At 35.1% G+C, this 19,904-nt stretch overlaps 1 protein-coding gene across 4 annotated transcripts in view; it reads left to right on the top strand.

Moving 5' to 3' along the window:
- Positions 1–19,904, top strand: part of ELF1 (E74 like ETS transcription factor 1) — a 91,375-nt gene that overhangs the window by 57,214 nt on the left and 14,257 nt on the right. For all 4 annotated transcript variants that reach the window (XM_072976333.1, XM_072976335.1, XM_015248963.3 and 1 more), the window contains 2 exons: positions 12,792–12,972; positions 19,652–19,759. In XM_072976333.1, the coding sequence (XP_072832434.1) occupies positions 12,792–12,972; positions 19,652–19,759 (289 nt within the window). The remainder of the gene's footprint in view (positions 1–12,791; positions 12,973–19,651; positions 19,760–19,904) is intronic.

Below are 19,904 nucleotides of genomic sequence, written 5' to 3' on the forward strand. Positions count from 1 at the left end.
TATGACTTTAGCAAAAAGAAAATGTTCATTGTAGTTAATTTGTTAGTGTAGTTACAAGTTGACAGTCTTTGTCACTGATATACCTGTATATTTCTTTTTTTAAAACAGTTTTATTGAGATACATTTTACATATCATATAATTCGCTTGTTTAAAGCATATGAGTCAGTGGTTTTTAGGATATAAACAGAATTGTACATCCATCACCATAATCAGCTTTGGAACATTTTTATCATCCCCCAAAAAAACCTGTACCCATTAGCAGTAAGGTCCTGTTCCTCCCCAACTCCCAGTTCCTGGTAACCACTAATCTACTCTCTCTGTGTGGATTTGACTACTCTGGATATTTTGTATAAGTGGCATACAATATGTGATCTCTTATGACTGACTGCTTTCACTTAGCATGGTGTTTCCAAGGTTCATCCCTGTTGTAGCATGAATCAATACCTCATTCTTCTTGCTACTGAAAAATATTCCATTATATAGATAATACCACATTGTATTTATCCATTCTGTGTACCTTTCAAAAGAATACTGTTTTTTTTTCCAATAAGGTTTGTGTTAGTCAATTTTTGTTGAGGATAGAATTAAGCAATCTCTATTTTCCCAGAAAGTACTGAGTCACCTAGAGCAGTCTTACTGGATAAATAAGGAAATCAGTACCTCTTTGATGTATCTCAGTTTAGCTATGTGATCTTGAAATTTTTTACCTCCTTTCCATTTCACTTAACACGCAACACAGAAAGGATAAGCCGTTATATAAACATAGTGTCTTAAAATTTTTTACCTCCTTTCCATTTCACTTAACACACAACACAGAAAGGATAAGCCATTATATAAACATCGTGTTACTGTGTTACTGGCCTTTCCCTTTTTTTAAAGCCAGGGTCACCTTCAACACCATTTAGGGAATATTGATGAAGATAATGGCCTTTGAATTAGTGGAGTAAAAAGAAAACTGCTAATGGTTAGAGTGTGAATATAGCAGAGTGATGCCCATAATGTTCATAAATCTAATATAACTCATATTAAATATGTTAGAATATAGGCAGGATTTTTTTTAACACAGTAATCAAAATTCTCAATATTAGGGTAATTCTTTTTTTGGAAAGAAGAGTTACGTTACAAGGTAAAGACTGGTGATACATTTGTGAGCTTATCTGTTTCATCTTTTCCTGCCACTTGTCAATGAAGAGCCTGTGTGATGTGGCCATCAAAGCAGAGTATGAGCTTGGGAACTAGCCCAGCCGCTTACTAGCTGTGTGACTTCAGACCAAATTTTAAATTTCACTGAGCTTTGATTTCCTCCACCAAAAGTGAAAGAATTCCCTCCCAAGGTTTATGAGCATTAAATGTTTATATAAAGCATTTAGTAAGAGCCTAGCACAAAGGAAGTGGGCAATAAAGGTGCTAGTTGCTGTATTAATGACCTGAGGTTAAATCAAGAAAAAGTTAAAGTTTGTTGTGTTGCACTGTGTACTCTGTGTTACTCAGTTGTTTTGAATAAGTGAGGTAATTAAGGTAGTTCTTATGACTTGGATACCAGTTAGTCAAATTCATTCAGCTTTAAAAAACTATATTTTCTTAGTTTTTCTTCGATACTTGAGAATGGCTGACTTGGTTCTAAAATAAGCCAATAAACTTGTCATTCAGTATTTTAAAAATTTGGGAGATTGTTTCACCTTTAATATAATATGTTAAGTTTGTTTTGACAGTTTGATCTGGAGTTGTTCAGTTTTTTTTGAAGCCACTCTAATTTCTGTCATTTCCTGTGATCAGCTAGTGTGACTTTTTCATTTTGGAAAAGGCTTTTGTTGTAGCTAAACTAATTCTATGATTTGTACTTGTATAAGATTCTTGCCAAAGTTCATCTTTTAGAAGCAGGAGTTACCTTTTTAATTATGATTTTACTTAAATTTTTTGAGTTATAGAAGATCTGCATGTCTAAAACATTTGTCAGTCTGATTTACTACACGTCCCAAAATCTACCTTTTTTTTTAAATCTCATAATTGATTCTATTCACACTTAGCTAGCAACACACCCCCCCCCCAATATATTAAGCTTTTCAAGTGGGCACTCTAAAAAAAAAAAAACTAAGATTGTTTTCAGTGATTATTTTACTTTTTTGAGATGCATGGCCAAGTTGTAATTTATCCTGATTGAAAAAAGAAAAATCTGAGCAAAGACTAAAGAAGGCCAGTTGTCACGGAAGACCTAGAATGTGATTAGATTTAGCTAAATCAGCTCCGCAGGAATTTACAATAGAAATTTCAGACATTATCTTGGAGAAGACCAGAGAAAGGACCATTTTAGTGAGACCTTTCTATTTTTCAGGGTGCTGTGCAGGAGAAAAGCCGGGCGCCTTCAAAAACACTCATTTCTACTGGAACCAACAGAAATAAAACTTTCAGCTGTAGCTCTAACAGTGTACATTAAGAAAAAACACGTATATATATTTTAAACCCAAGATTTAACTGAGATAAAACTTGTATTATGACTATAATTTATCTGTAGGATCCTTTAAATGGTTGAGCTTGTGGACGCTGGAGTCAGATTGCCTGGGTTCAGATTTCAACTCTGCCTCTTCCTAGCTGGCTGGCCAGTGTCAACAAAACAGCGCTGTGTTGTGTCAACTGGGATAAGCCACGTGAAGTACTTAAACATAGTAACTAGTTTCATCATCATCATCACCATCATCACCTCCACCACATTAGGAATACCATTTTATTGTTTATTGAAGAACTCTCAAAGACTGGAGGACGCGTTATCCAGCACTGTAGTGAGTTTCTTTTTAATCAGATTAAGGAAGTACTTTGACTATGTTAATTACCAGAAATTTGAATCATTTTTCCCTTATACAAAGCCACTAGCTGTGATGTGTGTTTGTATCATGATATTTATAGAAGGTACATAATCCATGAAAACCTAGGATATTGGAGACAGAGAGCTGTCGAGAAATGAGGGGACTGATAGAAGAACGTATGTACATTTTGTGCCCTGATGCTGCTTTGGAAGTTAATCTCTGTGCCAAGAAAACATTACCTGCTCTAGTCTTGAATAAAGTGTGAAAAATAGCACTGCCTGTTAGGCAATTTTGTAGAGCCCTTCTCCACATACGCTTTAGTTCTCACAAATCACCCTGTGCTAGAGATGGTATTCTTCCTGCTTTCTGTAGTAGACTATTATCTTGAATTTATTACTGGATAACTGGGAGAACTATAGTAGAATCCTATAAGAGATTTTTAGGGCAGGGTTACAGAGGCACTGAGAGTATTGGTGAGAATAATCTAGTTTATTTACTAAAGATACCTGGATTCCAGTTCTGATTTAATAGCATTCTTTTAGAATATCTGTTAGTGGAGAGTTTGCCTTATTAGCTGTTCATTTATTTTCTCATTAATTTTCTTGATAGTACTTGATTTGTTTGTTACCTTCCTATTAGGAGATAATGTAGAACTGTGTAGGGATTTGATGTATCACTTAAGCTAGTGCACTGAAGTGTTTTTAAGTTTTTGGAATGACTGGAATCAATATTTGACATTTTGTTTAAAATGAAAATGAACTAGTAACAACAGCAACAACAAAACCTGAGGAAATTGCCAAGGAGCAACCTCCGCATGCATAAAACTGGTAGATCCAAAGAGTTTCATGGGTGAAGTATTTTAAAATTTAGTGAATCATTTAAACAGTTCCAGTTCAGAGAGAGAAGTTCCCTAATTCATTTTGACGGAGCCAGTATAACACTGATACCGAAACCTGGCAAAATGTGTGGGTGCACACGTTGAACAGTAGGCTAATTTCAGGATAGGTATTTTGTTTAGCTACAAGAGGTAATATTTATTGTCTCTTAGCTTTGTGGGGTCCTGTAGGTGACTTGCATTTTCTCTTTTGAGCCTCAGGATAAGCTTGTACAATACGGCAACTGGTACTCTGTTTTTACAAATAAGGAAAGTCTTTGTAAAGAGGAACTCAAGAGAGGTTGAAAGAAGGAGTGAATATTGCCCAGAAACACAACTGTAAAGTGACAGCACCTACGCTGAAATTGAGTCTTTGACTTGAGAAAGTCCAAAATCTTAATCATTATGCTAGGAAAGATATCAGAGAAAAGAGGAACCTTGAAGGAAAAAGAGAATCTGGAAGAATAAATAATAGCATTTAACAGTAATTATAATTGTAATAAGTAGGATTTTTACTTTCTCCCCAATACATTTATGTATTACAATGTTTAAAAATCTAGATTCATGTACTACACTTTCAGTCAGGAGAACTATAAGTTAGACCAATGTGTTGGGCAGTGTGCACTGCAGCTACTAAAGACTTTTCTACCTGACTGCTAAAACTACTTTTCATTTTCTTTTAAAATAAAGCAGGGATGAACTCCTGTAAAGAGAGCTTGAGTCAGTCAACGTAAGTATCCTCATTTGCAGCAAATGAAGCTGTTTTAATGACAGATTTTCAAACTATGCCGAGAATCCAGCTGTGAAAAAGCTTAGTGCTGAGTCTCAGAGACCTATTGCACAGTCCTGGCTTGTTTTATGTAACACATCGATTCCTGAAATCTTTTAAAGTGCACTTTGGAAATTGATAACAGTGGTAGTTATTGGGGAGGAAAACGATAAGGAAAGGAGATGATAATGTTTTATACTCTTAGGATACAAATATGTTCATATATTAATGTATTCCCAAAAATAATTTTTAAAAATATACCATGGGAACTTGTTTAAAGGATTTTAGGGGAGTGGGGTATATATGGCTCAGTGGTAGAGCACATGCTTAGCATGCACAAGGTCCTGGGTTCAATCCCCAGTACCCCCGTTAAAAAAATAAGTAAAGGATTTTAACTTTTATTCCTTTTGTTCACCAGTCATCCTAATTTTGTGTGTGTATTTCCACCTAGATGTGCTATGTCTAGAGATTTTCTTTAATTTTATTATGATTTATATGAGAGAATGAAGGAAGACCATTATAGTATTTGATCTGGTCCCAGTTACGTCCTCCTAACTGCTCTGCATTTACCTCTGCTCAGAGCTGAGAGAACTCAAGAACAGTGAGTTGAAAATATTTTCAAGTTCTGTTTCTCCCATCGTATGGACCTTTGCTTTTGAAGCTTTCAACTAAGAAGTATGGCATAAACACAAAAAGATGCACAGATTGTTAAGTGTGCAGTTTGATAAATTTTCACAGTGAATATACATACGTATCCAGCTTTTACTTTTCAGTTGAAGCTAAATGGTTGTTGCTGGGAAAATATGGATAAGTTTTGTTCACCAGTTTTCTGAAAGGACTATTCTTACTTAAAAAACAACTCCAAAAACCATCCCCGTCAGTATAAGATTGTAGTAAGCCAAGTCCCCCTCCCCACAGCTTTATTGAGATATAATTTATATATAACATTGTTTAAGGGGTGCAGTGTGATGATTTGATATATGTATGTAAGTAGTAAGCTGAGTTTTAAGAGTGTTTATTTCTATCTAAAGCAAATATTGAGGGATTTTGATCATCAAAAAAGTTGATGCTATTGAATGCTTACTGTATGCCATGCAGTATATGTGATATATTTCCTGTTACTGAATTTTTACAACACCTCTAGAAGATACTATTCTTGTTTTAGATGGACACAGAAAATAAAACCTCAAGAAACTGAGTGATTTGCCTGAGTTCAGGCACCCAAGCATGGTGTGCAATCTGGCCTTAAATGGGTCATTCTGATTCTAGAGCCTGAGCACTTACTGTTACATCCTGTTTTCACCATGTGTATTTCTAGTGCACTTGCAGCTTGGTAAATATTGTCAGATTGTGTCCTGATAGAGTAAGGGATTGGGTTTTTGTTTTTTAAATCTAAGATAAAGGAAGTCATTTCAAAGCAGCGCCTTCATAGGATGAGGCTCCGAGGCAGCATTCTGATTGGAAGGGAGAGCACAGGAATTTGTCTTAAAGATATATTTTCAAGGCAAGTGCACCGTGTTTAATTTGTATGTTTTTTGGAATGGCCTTGGAGTAGGAGGAGCTATTGAAGATTATGGGAGGAGTAGGGCCCTTACCGGCTCTCGGTATCACCTTGACTCTTGGCAAAGAGATGGTATTAACTACTTAAAAGTGTGCTCATTTAGCATCTTATCTTTAAAAAGGAATATCTACATTGGGGAAATTTTTAAAGACTGTTTTTAACCAGCTTTTCGTTTAGGAAAACATTGGGTACATATTTCATTTTACGCTATTTCGTAGGGGATCTTGGCAGGATGTTTCACAACAGCCACATACCAGATTGAGCTCTGCTGTTAGAGAAGCTTGGCAAACAAGTTATTTGAAAGTTCTTTTGCTTTTTTATATACAAAATCTTATTGACTAAACTTGGTTAACGTAGTTGGGATAATGATCCGTAGTTTCTTAAATATTTGCCCAGGGCCTTGGATTATGGTATATTGAGGAAACAAGCAAGCCTCAGTCAGGGTTGTAACATATTGTACTGTTTACAGATTGGTCACTTTCCTTCTCTTTTTAACTTGGTGGCATTGCCACATATATCATTAACCACAACGAATGGCAACTATATAGGGGACAGTGTTGAAATTTGGGGAATTGTCTCTTTTTCCTGCTAACATTTGGTTTGAATTTTATTATTCCTACTAAAAAAATTGTTAAAAATTTGCTTTCAACACATCAAAAATTTACCTGCAATTAATAGAAAGGGAAACTTGTATATGTATTTTTCTCTCTGGAGCTGTTAATACTTTCAGTAACATTGCAGAACAGTCAAACATCAGGTTATCACTGCATTTAATTTGCTTATAGAAGTAGAGGCTTCAATAACACTGATCTTTAACATTTAATTCTAAGAAGCCCTCCCTCTCTCTCCCCACCCATAATTTGTGATTTATTTTGGTTCTATTCCAAAAGCAAATGGTAAAATAATCTGCAAGTGCCAAACAGCAAAAGATCTCATAATATGATAATGTAACTGTTTGTCTCTTTGGATTACTAACTGGTATCTGGGAAATTGGCATAAATAGAGTGGATTCAATTTAGGGAATGCAGTTTAGAATCTTGTAATTCTTTAGAGCAGTGGTTCTGAACCTTATGTACTCATTGGAATCCCCTGAGGAGCTTTAGTAATATGTGCTGGTCACATCCTTAGATATTCTGGTTTATTTGATCCCATGTAGGACCAGATACTAATATTTTTAGATGCTTCCCACTGTATAATCAAGGTTGATAACCACTGGTAGAGTTTACTGAGATTCCCTAATTGAAGTAAAAGGTACTGAAGAGAAGATGTTAAATTATTTAAATGAGAAGTTTTTTTTGAAATTAAGCCCTTGTTCATTGTATAGTTTGCAAATATTTTCTCCCATTTAGTAGATTGTCTTTTTTATTTGTTTATGGTTTTCCTTTGCTGTGCAAAAGCTTTTAAGTTTCATTAGGTCCCATTTGTTTATTTTTGCTTTTATTTCTATTTCTTTGGGAAACTGACCTAAGAATGTTGCTATGATTTACGTAAGAGAATGTTTTGCCTATGTTCCCTTCTAGGAGTTTTGTGGTGTCCTGTCATTTAAGTCTTTAAGCCATTCTGAGTTTATTTTTGTGTATGGTGTGAGAGAGTGTTCTAACTTGTTTGATTGACATGTGGCTGCCCAGTTTTCCCAACACCACTTGCAAAGAGACTGTCTTCTCCATTGTATATTCTTGCTTCCTTTGTTGAAGATTAATTGTAGGTGTCAATAATAACCTATAGTGGAAAAGAATATGAAAAATGGCCCATGTGTTTCATAAGAATATATACATGTAACTGAATCACTTTGCTGTACACCAGAAACTAACACAATGTTGTAAATCAACTATACTTTGATTTTTAGAAAGTTAAAAAATAAAACCATCCAAACAAACAAATAAATAAATTAAATGAGGAGAGATTTCATTTTAGAAAAATGATATGGAAATTTAGTCAAATGAAATGTAGTATTTTTGTTAGGCCATCAACAAAGTATTGACTTCTTTATTTCTTAAAAGAAGGTAACAGATCTTATTGCTATTAGAAATATGGTCATTTTATGAAAACCTCTGACCTTCCTGAAGCTCTTGTTTTAAATTAATCTTGGGGAGAAGTCTGGTTGAAATGATGTTTAAAAAAAAAACTTTGATGGATAAAGTTTGATGGTCTTATAATCATTTTACAATGTTGTGTCAAATAATGATTATAAATCAATAAAAAAATGTTTAAAAAAAAGTTTGATGGTCTTCAGCAAAGAGACTTGAGGAATGATATCTAATCTTAATTGAGGAATAGTAACAAGAATATATATATATATATATATATATATATATATATATATATATATAGCCAAAAGTTGTGGAAGTTATTTAAAGTAGAAGGACCTAGTTGTCAAATGAGACTCTTAAAGCTAAATTAAATTGAGTCCTATTAAAGACTGAATTGCTTCTTCACCTCCCCAAATTTGTATGTTAAAGTCCCAACCCCTGGTATCTCAGAATGTGACCTTACTTGGAAATAGGGTCGTTGTAGATATAATTAGTTAATGTGAGGTTGTACTGGAATAGAGTAGGCCCCTGATCCAATACGATTAGTGTCCTTTTAAGAAGAGAAAACTTGGACACAGACACATACAGAGAGAACAGCATGTGAGCATGAAGACGGCCATCCACAAGCCAGGGAGAGAAGCCTGAAACAGGTCTTTCCCTTACAGCCTCCAGAAGGCACCAGCCCTGCCAACACCTTAATTCAGATACATAGCCTCTAGAATGGAGACACAATACATTTCTGTTGTTTGAGCCACTAGCCTGTGGCACTGTACTATAGCAATCCTAGCAAACAAGTCCCAATAGTTTATTTATTTAAAAATTTTAAACCGAGGGAAGTTCAGCATTTGAAATTTTGTCATTTCTTCAGTTAAGAGACTGGGAACCATTTTCTCTATAAGGAATTTTAGGATAAGTGGTTATGAGGTTTTTAGGTTCTTGATGACTTAGTTGCTAGTCCATCAATTTATACAGCTGGAGTTTATCATACACCTCTATCAGCAACTAGAGTTTCTGAAGTATGTATTTTCCTTCTGTTAATGGTAATAGTGGGGGAATCTTTCTAGTCTCCTGAGAGGGGTTTCCTAGATGTATTTTGTATATATAGATTTAGGCTTGTTACCTAAGATTCAAAGTTGGTCTGTTTATTATATATGAAATAGCACCCTGGAGAAATTAGAGATGAACAATTTTGATTATACGTCTCAATGGACTTGAAAAGAATGGCCCATGTGTTTCATAAGAGAAGCAAGTATCTTAGAAGGAGAAGATAATATGACTAAATTGGGTGTGATCTTGGGAAGTCCTTGGGGACCAAGAGGAACTGACTGTGCCCACAAGATAGTTTATAATAGATTCGGATTGAAGAAGCCCTGCAATAAATAATATTGAAAGTCATACAGCGAACACAGCTCCCCCTCTGTTGTTTTTCTAAACAGAGCTAAGTAAATATGCAAACAAAACAAAATGTTTAAGGCTTTCCGTGTTTAAGGCTGACTGTAAGTGGGCGCGTGAGGAACATGGACTCTGGAGTCAGTTTAAGTTAAGATTCTACCACTTAGAGTAAATTTTCTTCCTTCCCCTTGAGACTCCATTTTCCCATGTGTAAAATAGGTAATCTAATGTTTCTCTCATATTGGACGTTGTAATGATTAAATAAGGTGGAAACCCATGTAAAACAATGAGCAGAATGCCTGGTGTGTATTAAGTGCTAATAAACACTAGCTAATAACAGTAGCAAAGCCAGCAGGTACATGAGCACAGTGCATGTGACTCCCCACCCCCCGTTTAGTCCGTAAGAATGAATAATCTCTTCTGTAATGTTATAAATGGCAGTTTTTAAATCTGTGACTTTAAAATATATCATAACAAAACAAAATATCTGGAAGTGCCCTTAGGATCAGCTGGTGTTCTTTCATTTAAAGTGAGGAAAATAAGATCACGACAGTAGGATTGGGGAAGACCTCGGTTCTCGGTTTTCGTTTTTACAACACGTTGCCTCTAAATCACAGAACCACGTGTCCCTTTTCATTCTGAAGTAAACTTTTGCTTCAGTGGAAACTATTTTTTTCTCTCTACTTTTGTGTTTGAAATTTTTCTTAATAGTTTTTACATTATTTAAAAATGTGAACGAAATCAAAAACGATTGTTTAAAGCAAATTAGAATATGCTTGTTTATACATAGACTGTCTCTGCTAGGGAACAAAGAAATTGGCGGCAATGGTTGCTTCTGGAGAGGGGCACTGAGGCAGAAGCAGCATTGATAATAGTGGTATATGACAAGGTGTTCCTAAGACCTGTACATCTGGAGAATAGAGTTATCATGTCCAGTCCACTTAGAGGGTAAGAGAAGAGGATAAGGGAGAAAGTAGCAAAAAGTATGTGTCATTCTCGGAAGCTTGGGGACTATATAAATTCAGATAAATTTCTTAACCTAATTCTTCATCTGCCAATGGAGATGATAAGCCCTGTTCTTACCTGGTACATAGGGCGGACCAGGCAAAAAAGGAGATGGTGAGAATTAACTCAGTCTGGGCTCGGCCTTGTCCTAGAAGACAGGAGCTTAACTTTAGCTCTTGAGAGAGAGGGGAAGGAGACATACTTTAACAAGCACATGTTCACGCTGGGTTGGGTCGCTTGGCCAGCATTCATTCAAAAAAGAGAAAGGCATGGCTAACGACTATACTTTGGACGCTTTATATGATACTTTCTTTATTGCCTCTGTGTGTGTACATGTTTTACTGTGTAATGTTTGAGCCTCTTACTTTCTGTCTTAAAATTTGGAGGGCCAGTTACTTCTGACTTCCTCTTTTCTTAAATAGGGAGAAACATTTTGAAATAAAACAATCCGAATATGTTTTAATATTATTACTTATAAATTCAGAATATAGCATTCTTGAAGGCACAGGTAGTATCTGTTTAGTAACTATGATATCATATATTCAATTTAGATAAATTAATTCTTGTAATAGAAGTAGTAGTTAACCTCAGTGTATACTGCTACAAACATTAATTTTAAAAGATTGAGGTCACTTAATTATAATGAAATCATAAATAATGTTTTCAATATATGTATTTTAAGAAACAGAATCTTTACATGAGCTGTCTTCCCACAAGATACTTATTAATTACAAAAGGAAAAATAGTAACTTCTTAGTGGAGAAACCTGGTAGACACCACCCTAAGTGATCAGAGTTAATGCCACTAGTAATGGGACAAGTTGGTATTTTGGACCTCCTGATAAGATGTATTTGAAAGGACATAACATTACTTTTTTTGTATTCTTGCCAAAAATGCAGACTGAATCCAATCACAAGTTAGTAACACACAAACCAAAATTGGGGGACATTTTAAAACAAATGGCCTGTACTGTGCAAAAGTGCCAAGATCATGAAAGATAAACAAAAACTGAAAAAGTCCAGATTAAAGGAGAAGAAGTTATTACAAATTAAAAGAATTGTCATGAAGAAACATGATATTTATTAAGTGAAACTTATGGTCCTAGGTTGGATCTGGACCTCAAAAAATATTTTTTTTCATTAAAAAAAAAGACATTAATGAGACAGTTGGAGAAATTTGAATAAAGTCTAGGTTAAATAATAGTACTATAGCAATGTTACTTTACTGGTTTTGATAATTGTACTATCTTTATGTAAGATAATATTCATATATTTAGAAAGCAAAGACTTAAGTATTTAGGATTAAAGGAGCAGTGTGTCTGCCACTTTCAAATAAGTCAGAAAAACTAGATATAGAAATAATAATATAGAAAGAGGATGATAGACATGATTAAGTGTCCAAATTTGGGGAATATGGATAAAGGTTGTAGGAGAATTCTTTGTACTACTTTTCCAACTTCTTCAAATAAGACTTTTTAAAATTTTAAAGTAAAAGCGATAGTAACTTAATGACATCTGTCACTAGTGGATTTTTTTTTTTGCATCAATGGACTGTTTAGTGCATATCAGTGGTTTAGGGGATGATTTGCAGAGAAATGTTAATAAGAAAGTGTAGCAAATGAATAATACCTTTATAATACAAGTAAAGCAATATAAACCAAGTTGGTAAGTAATAGCATTTTTACTATATTTGAAAAGTATTTTATAAATAGCCCTTATTATTACATAGTATTACAATTCATGTATTCTTATATCAGACACATTCAAAGAACTTTTTGTTTTTCACTTTTAACATTGAATTTTTTCATGACTAATCAGCTGATTTTTGAATAGGCTGTTAAAAACCCTTTCTGGGTCAGTTTCCTCATGTGTAAAATGAGATGGCTGGACTAGATTAAGTTTTAAGGGTCTTTCTAGTAGTAAAGGTCCATGATCTTATAACTAGATAGAAAATGAAAGTTGATTTTCACACGGCCTGTGTGCCAAGTGACAGAAGTATTTATAAAGCTCACAGATTTTTTTTCTGTCAAAGAAACTTTTGTTGAAGTTTTATTTAATTGTGTGTTTCACTTGTATGCCGCTTCTTATGCATTGATTATATTAGTTTTTTTAAGCTTAATGTGCTTTAAAAATCTACTTTTGTAGAACTTCCCAGTAAAAACTTAGTTGTTGAGACCCAAGTTGATAATGAGAGTTTATTTGGTTTTAGTAGGTTTATATTCTCTGTAGCCTAGAAGGATTGTCAAGGTGCAAGTAGCTGATGATGTGAAAACTGAATTGATGCCCAGTATAAAATAATTTGGGTTGTATTTCACAAAAGCAAAACGTTGTTAATCTTTCCCCTCTTCCCACCTTCCAGCTTGGTGACCCAGCTGTGTTTCCTGCCGTAATTGTGGAACACGTTCCTGGTGCTGATATTCTCAATAGCTATGCGGGTCTCGCCTGTGTGGAGGAGCCCAATGACATGATTACCGAGAGCTCCCTGGATGTCGCCGAAGAGGAAATCATAGATGAAGATGACGATGACATCACCCTCACAGGTGTGTGTGCCTCCAGCAGCACCTTCCTTCAGCATAGGCGTGGCGCTGTGATTTGGGGGGTGTACAAAGTCCCTGATGTGGTCTTGAGTAACTCCATCACCAGCAGGGGCTGGAGTCCTGCAGGGGGAAGGAAATGACATTGTCCTTCTCATCTGCCTGTGCTTCTGAGTGCTCTCGCCTCCCCCTTCTTCTCCCCTGAACATGTGGAGGTGAGTGTGACAGACTAGGAGGCGAGTAAGAGGAACCAAACCAACTCAACTCATCGAGTCTTCACTGAGCACTGTTTGTAGGCCCAGCTCTGAATTCGTGATAACAATGAGAAGTTGTTCGTAGGGCAGATGGTAGGAATGTTCTTTTGTTACTGCTACTGCAGGGAGCAAAATAGGAGGCTGGGCTCCAAATGTAGGGTAAGGTGCTGGAGTTCGAGATTTGTTCAGTTGGAACTAGGAGAATATCTCATACTGAAGATTTCTCTATGTAAGTGTTGAGGCAGCAGTAGTACTTTTTCATTCGTTTTAGAACCTGGTACATGCATTTATTTTTATTTTTATACATTTACATCCATATATCTTGGCCAGAGATGTTGGAGGTACTTGAGAAAATTATTTGGGAAGCAAAGGTTATTTGAATATTTATTCTTACGCTAAAAACCGGAAATTAACATTAGTCACATTACCATCAACTAAGCCTAGACTTTATTTGTGTTCCACCCATTTTTACACTAATATCCGTCTTCTGCTCCAGGATCCTATTCAGACTCTCACATTGCAGTGAGTTGGTTTTTTTTCCTAGTCTCTTCCAGTTTGTGACAGTTCCTCTGTCTTCCCTTATCTCTCATAACGTTAACATTTTTGAGGAGTACCAGCCAGATATTATAGAATGTCCCTCAATTTTATTTCCTTTTTTTCCCACAATATACAATGAACATTATTTTGTACAAGGAACTTTTATTTTTTTATTTAATTTTATTTTTTTCAAGTTTTGTTATTTTGTAACTTTTTTATTGAGTTATAGTCATTTTACAATGTTATGTCAAATTCCAGTGTAGAGCACAACTTTTCACTTATACATGAACATACATATATTCATTGTCACATTTCTTTTTTGCTCTGAGCTACCACAAGATCTTGTATATATTTCCTTGTGCTATACAGTATAATCTTGTTTATCTATTCTGCATATACCTGTCAGTATCTACAAATTTTGAAATCCCAGTCTGTCCCTTTCCACCCCCTGCTCCCTTGGCAACCACAAGTTTGTATTCTGTGTCTATGAATCTGTTTCTGTTTTGTCTTTATGTTCTTTTTTTTTTTTTTCAGATTCCACATATGAGCGATCTCATATGGTATTTTTCTTTCTCTTTCTGGCTTACCCTCAATTTTATTTCTGTGATGTTTTCTCATGATTGGAATGAGATAATGCATTTGAGCAAAAATAACACCAGAATGGCATTGTCTCCTTCCTGATGTCATATTAGCATAGTTGATTTTTTAAAGTACATTATCTCATTTAATTCTCAGAAAAAGAAGACTGAAATTAGAGAAGTTAAATTAAATGACTTGCCTAAGGTCACACACCAACTGACTGAGCCCCCATCAATAACATTGACCAAGAACACTTAGTTTTTGTATTGTCCTCTTATTTTTTACAAAGCGTGTTCTTATATATTGACATTATTTGGTCAGAACAACCCAGTGAAAGTTTTTGATAAATCTAGACTTGTGTCTCCTTTATCAGTAAGGGAATTAGATTAATCAGATTAGAAGTTTCTACTCATTGCTGACTGTGATCTTTGTGTTTTGTATAACAGAATGACCACCACTATGCACATAAGTGTTGTGTTCCTAATGGGGTTTTTGCAGTGTATTCTGATCTACCTTCTTGATGCCTTAGGGTAAGGCTACACTCTCTGTGGGTTGGGAACCAGGGTCTCCCTGAAGGGGTGTTTATTCCTGTTTTAGTAATCAAGGAAGATACTGGTTCTCAGAGAAGAAATAGTGACTAGGAAAGCAGATCCTGGATCTTTAGTAGAAGAAATTACTTCTTCCTTTCAGTACTGCACTCTCTTGGGCTTAGACTTAAAGGTAGCCGATGACAAGATACAGACAAGCTCCTTCCTTCCTGGAAAAGAGAACTGATATGGAATGGGTCCAGAAAATAAGCCGTATGTTGAAAGTCAGATTTACTATTTGCATGTTTCTTCTCTCTTGCAATTCGAGCTGTTGTTTAACTCTTCCATACTTGTTTGAGTCACATCTTGAGAAATGAAAGGACCTTGTAGCCTTCCTTAGTCCAGAGGAGGGGAGGGGAGAGTACTGCATTTTTGAGAAACTACAAGGAAGATGGTGATGGGGATAGAACAGTTTATAAACTGTAATTATGAGACATAGGTAAGACTTCAGATGATGTTAAGGAATATTGTTAATATGTTTAGACATGATAATAGCATTATGTTAGATTCTTATCTTTTAGATGCCTATGCTCAAATATTTACAGATAAAATATGATGTCATGGATTCATTCAAAATAATCCTGGGCGACAAGGCATGTGTGAGGGGGGCCTTGGGCAGTAAGTGGAGTATGAATGAAAGAAGATTGATCATATGTTGATAAAGAGTGATGATGAAAATGGATATGTGAGAATTCATTACACTGTTTCCCATAATTTTGATTCTGTTTGAAATTTTCAATAATGAAAAGATTGAACTATTTTTCTGGAATTGAGGCTTCTATTAGATGGCAGCTGTCATCTGTAACCCTGATTTCAAATTTTCGTGTTCATCAAAACACTTTTATTTTTTTCATTGACTTATCTCAATGGGGAGTAAAAATGCAGGCTTGATAAAATGTGTATAAACTTAACAGATCAACAACTTAAACTAATCACACATCATATGTGGTTCTCAGTCCTGACAGTACTAAAAGAAGACCAGTTACCTTCGAGAGAAAAGAATACACAAGAATACACAGAATACATAGGATCACATAGGGTCTCCAGTATAGTACGCAGAGAATACAGAGTTACATAACATTACCTTTGAAGTATTCGTGCCAAAAAATTGAATGTGAATCAAATCAATCTTCTAGATACAACTACGGGTTTACAGGAAATACATGAGGGGGAGGCATATGGTAAGTGACACCACAGAGATGTAATCAGCAAAGTCTAAAATGTGGGAAACTACAGAGATGACCGTACTTCTCCCAAGATAAACAACAAAAAGAAAAAAAACATAGGAAGAAAGGTACATACCACCAAACATAATGCATGAACTTTGAAATCTGATTTGAACAAACGAAATTTTTAAAACACCTGAGACAGAGAAGTTTCAGTATTAAATGGATATCTGATTTAAAGACTAATGAACTTTTAAAATTGAATGATAGGCTGTCTGGGATTCAATGTAAAATAACCCTGCGTATGTTGGGCTGGGGAGTATAGATTAAGGAAGAGTGGCTGTTTTTAAGTATAGAAGCTGGGCCCTTGGGTACATTCAGTTCATTATATTACTTTCTCTACTTCTATACATGTTTGAAATTTTCATTATAAAAAGCTCAACAAAGAAGTGATTTGAAATTCTCCTTGTTTTTGCTAAATTGATAGGCAGCTAAATTATTACACATACTAATTTTATCATTTTCATCTATCCAGAAGACTTTAAAATATTTTATAAAACTTATTCATGTAAATGAATATCTGGAATTATAGAAATTATTTAGTTATCTGTGCCATGTTTGCCTTATTTTTTTTAAATTAAATTTAAGAAGGATATTTTCTTCAATTCTTAGAATTTGAAAGCCTTGACACAGGAGCAATATGCTTTTTTTTTTTTTTTAACTTTGCCTTAAATCTACAAGATTTTCAATAGGAAGCTTAAGTTTTTAATAGGAAGTGTTACAATGCCATGCCCTGTTTTAATCATTTTGCTAGACTTTTTGAGGTATTTATCCTTTCTGGTTTTAACTACTGTGGAGGAATTGGACTTTTAAGCATTTGTTTTTAATAGAATATATAATTAAAATGTAATTGACTTATTTTCATTATAATTAAGGGAAACAGTTTCCTTATTAGGAAGACTATTAAAAGTCTTCTAGTGAGGTTTTGTGCATCTTGATATGGAAATGAAAAGGACACATATTTTTAGAAGTGAGGCACTAGTCAAAAATCTATTCAAGCTCTCTAAAGTACCTTTTATAGTAACCCAGAAATATGAGTGCTGGCTTTAAGAGGAAAAGTTTAAAGTCTTTGAAAAAGGAAGACTTCATAAGTGTTGAATTGCTGTTCAACCCTTGTTTGATCTAGAAGAAGCCCAGCTAGATCAAAATCCTTGCCTCTTCATATTGACTGTCTTCCTGTTCCTTGACCTCCCTGTGACCTGTAGATGTTTGGGTTCAAAGATGCTTGCTGAGAGAATTGAGCCCAGAAGTTTGGAATTCTGCAGATACATCTTTCGTATCTGAAAGAAGGAGCTTCTCTTCTGGCTGGGCAGGTTGTGGGGACTCCCAGTGGTGACCACTGTTCTATGGGAGAAAGTGTTCTTCGTTCTTAATTGAGAGGAGCTGACTAGCGTATGACCTGAGGTCCCCGACTTCTTTGTATGCATCATTCAGGAGTTGTCCCAGCTCTCTGCTCCTTCGGTAGTCCATGCCTTCCTTCCATTCCCATTGTGGGATTCCTCCCTTGGGAAGGCAGTCAGCCAAATTAATCAATTTATAAAGTGAATTAACTAATCTGCTATTATTATAATAATCTTTAGCAGTTACACATTTTTGTTTTCTAACTGCATAGACTGATTATCTCATTTTCTTTAAATGCATAATGCTTACTCTCATGCCCTTGCTTCTCCTATTATTCTTGCTTTAATTTTTCTCTCTTCCTCTTAAAGTATTTAAATCCTAGCTGTTTGAAATGATTTAGCCTTAGCCCATCTCTTCAGAAAGCCTTCTTAACTTACAGTGATATACAGTACCTGTAGTCAGTCTCTTCTGGACCATAAAACAGATCACTTTGTTATTTCTTAGACAGTATCTGAGTATCGGTTACCAATAAATAAGGAGAAAGGTCGTGTCTTACGCTATTGTATCTTCCATATTTCCTCGTACACTTATTTAGGAGGGATGTTCAGTATTTTTGCTGATTAGAAATTCGGAGTCAGTGGAAGAGTTTTTAGGTTCTTGGAAATCTTCAGTCTAAAGAGAGTGTGAATTGTTTAGGAAATATTTAGGAAAATAAATGTTATAATATTCTAATGGAAAGTTAAGGTAAATTTCAAAGAGCTATAATTTCTTAGAAATCTGGTTATAGTCCTAAAAATGTGAAGGAAAATGATTTTGTTCCTTCTCTGGATTGACTAGAAATAGGGAGAGGACAATGTGTAAATGATAACTTTCATCCACTTGATTGAGAAGAAAGAACTTTTGCTTCAAGTACTATGTTTATGTTTACTTTTTAACCCTGTATAAAATTAAAAGGCTTACATTCATTGACTAACAGTCAGTTTTGTTCGTTGTCAGTCCAACCCTGAATCTGAAAATCATGTTTATATATATATATATATTCAAACTTTTAAAATAAACATGTTTAATTTTGTCACAAATACTGAGAGGAAGATACAGAAAGTTAGTATAAGGATTATGGATGATAAATACCACATTCAGGAAACTCAAACTTATCCATGAAGAGAGAGTGTTGGTAGCTCTTTATTTGGTTTCTTGGTGCTGATCGTAGAGGTGAAGGGCTAAAAGCCATCCAAGGAATTCACTGTACAGATATTTTGGACATCTGTCTGAAATGCTGGGAAGTGTTGAGTGTCTAGCATGTACTTCATTTATATTTCAGTATTTTTAAAGAACATTAAAAGAAGTTGGACTAGGCACAGTTCAGAGTAGGGGAATTGGTGTTCTGTTGTCCACACTGGAGAAGAAAGGTACCAGAATACAGTAATTATCAAGAAGTGTTTAGATGCTAATAATGTGACTACAAGTAAAACTTTTGGAAATGGTGGCAATTTACTAATTATAGAGGAGCAGAAGAGGAGTCAGAAGTTAACAGAGACCTGTGTCCATTCCTATGAGTGAACTAAGAGTATTGGAATCAGCATTAGAGCTGAAGGGGACCTAGTCTTATCAACCCAGTCATTTTATACTGTGGAGTCAACAGCATGACCTGCCCAGTGACATCTTAGTTTATCTTGAAAATACAAGGATTATCAGAGAAATGATAGGGCTTTTAGAGTATGAGTTCTATTTTGCTTACTCTTTTACCTCCCAGCATCTTGCAGAGGTTTTTTGTTGTTGTTGTTTTTGACGAAAACCCCACATCTTGCAGAATTCAGTGAGAAATGTAGTCATTTTATTTATTTTTATTTTTATTTATTTTTATTTATTTATTTAGGTGGGGAGGTCATTAGGTCTATTTTTTTATTTGTTGTTATTTTTTTTTTAATGGAGGTACTGGGGATTGAACCCAGGACCTCGTGCATGCTAAGCACGTGCTCTACCACTTGCGCTATACACTCCCTGCCCTGGTCATTTTCAGTATAGATTTTATATGTTGATACAAAGTAAGGGTGTAAACCAAAGTATTAAGTGATGTATCCTGGTTCAAGAGATAGGAATTTATGCATTTTAGAACAACAGATGTCTTGTAGCTAATTCTCTCTCTTTACACGTCTCGTAGTCGAAGCTTCCTGTCACAATGGGGATGAAACGATTGAAACTATCGAGGCTGCTGAGGCACTCCTTAACATGGACTCTCCTGGCCCCATGCTGGATGAAAAACGCATCAGTGAGTGGTTGTGTGTTAATGACTGCATGTCTGTATCCTTTGAAAAGCTCTTGCCACTTCTCTGTATTAGATGGTGAATATCAAGAGACCAGAGTACGTGTTTTGTATTTTGGGGATCTCAAGTGCATTTTCAGGTATAGTACTA

Source organism: Vicugna pacos, chromosome 14 (assembly GCF_048564905.1).
Source record: "Vicugna pacos chromosome 14, VicPac4, whole genome shotgun sequence".
Classification (NCBI taxonomy): domain Eukaryota; kingdom Metazoa; phylum Chordata; class Mammalia; order Artiodactyla; family Camelidae; genus Vicugna; species Vicugna pacos.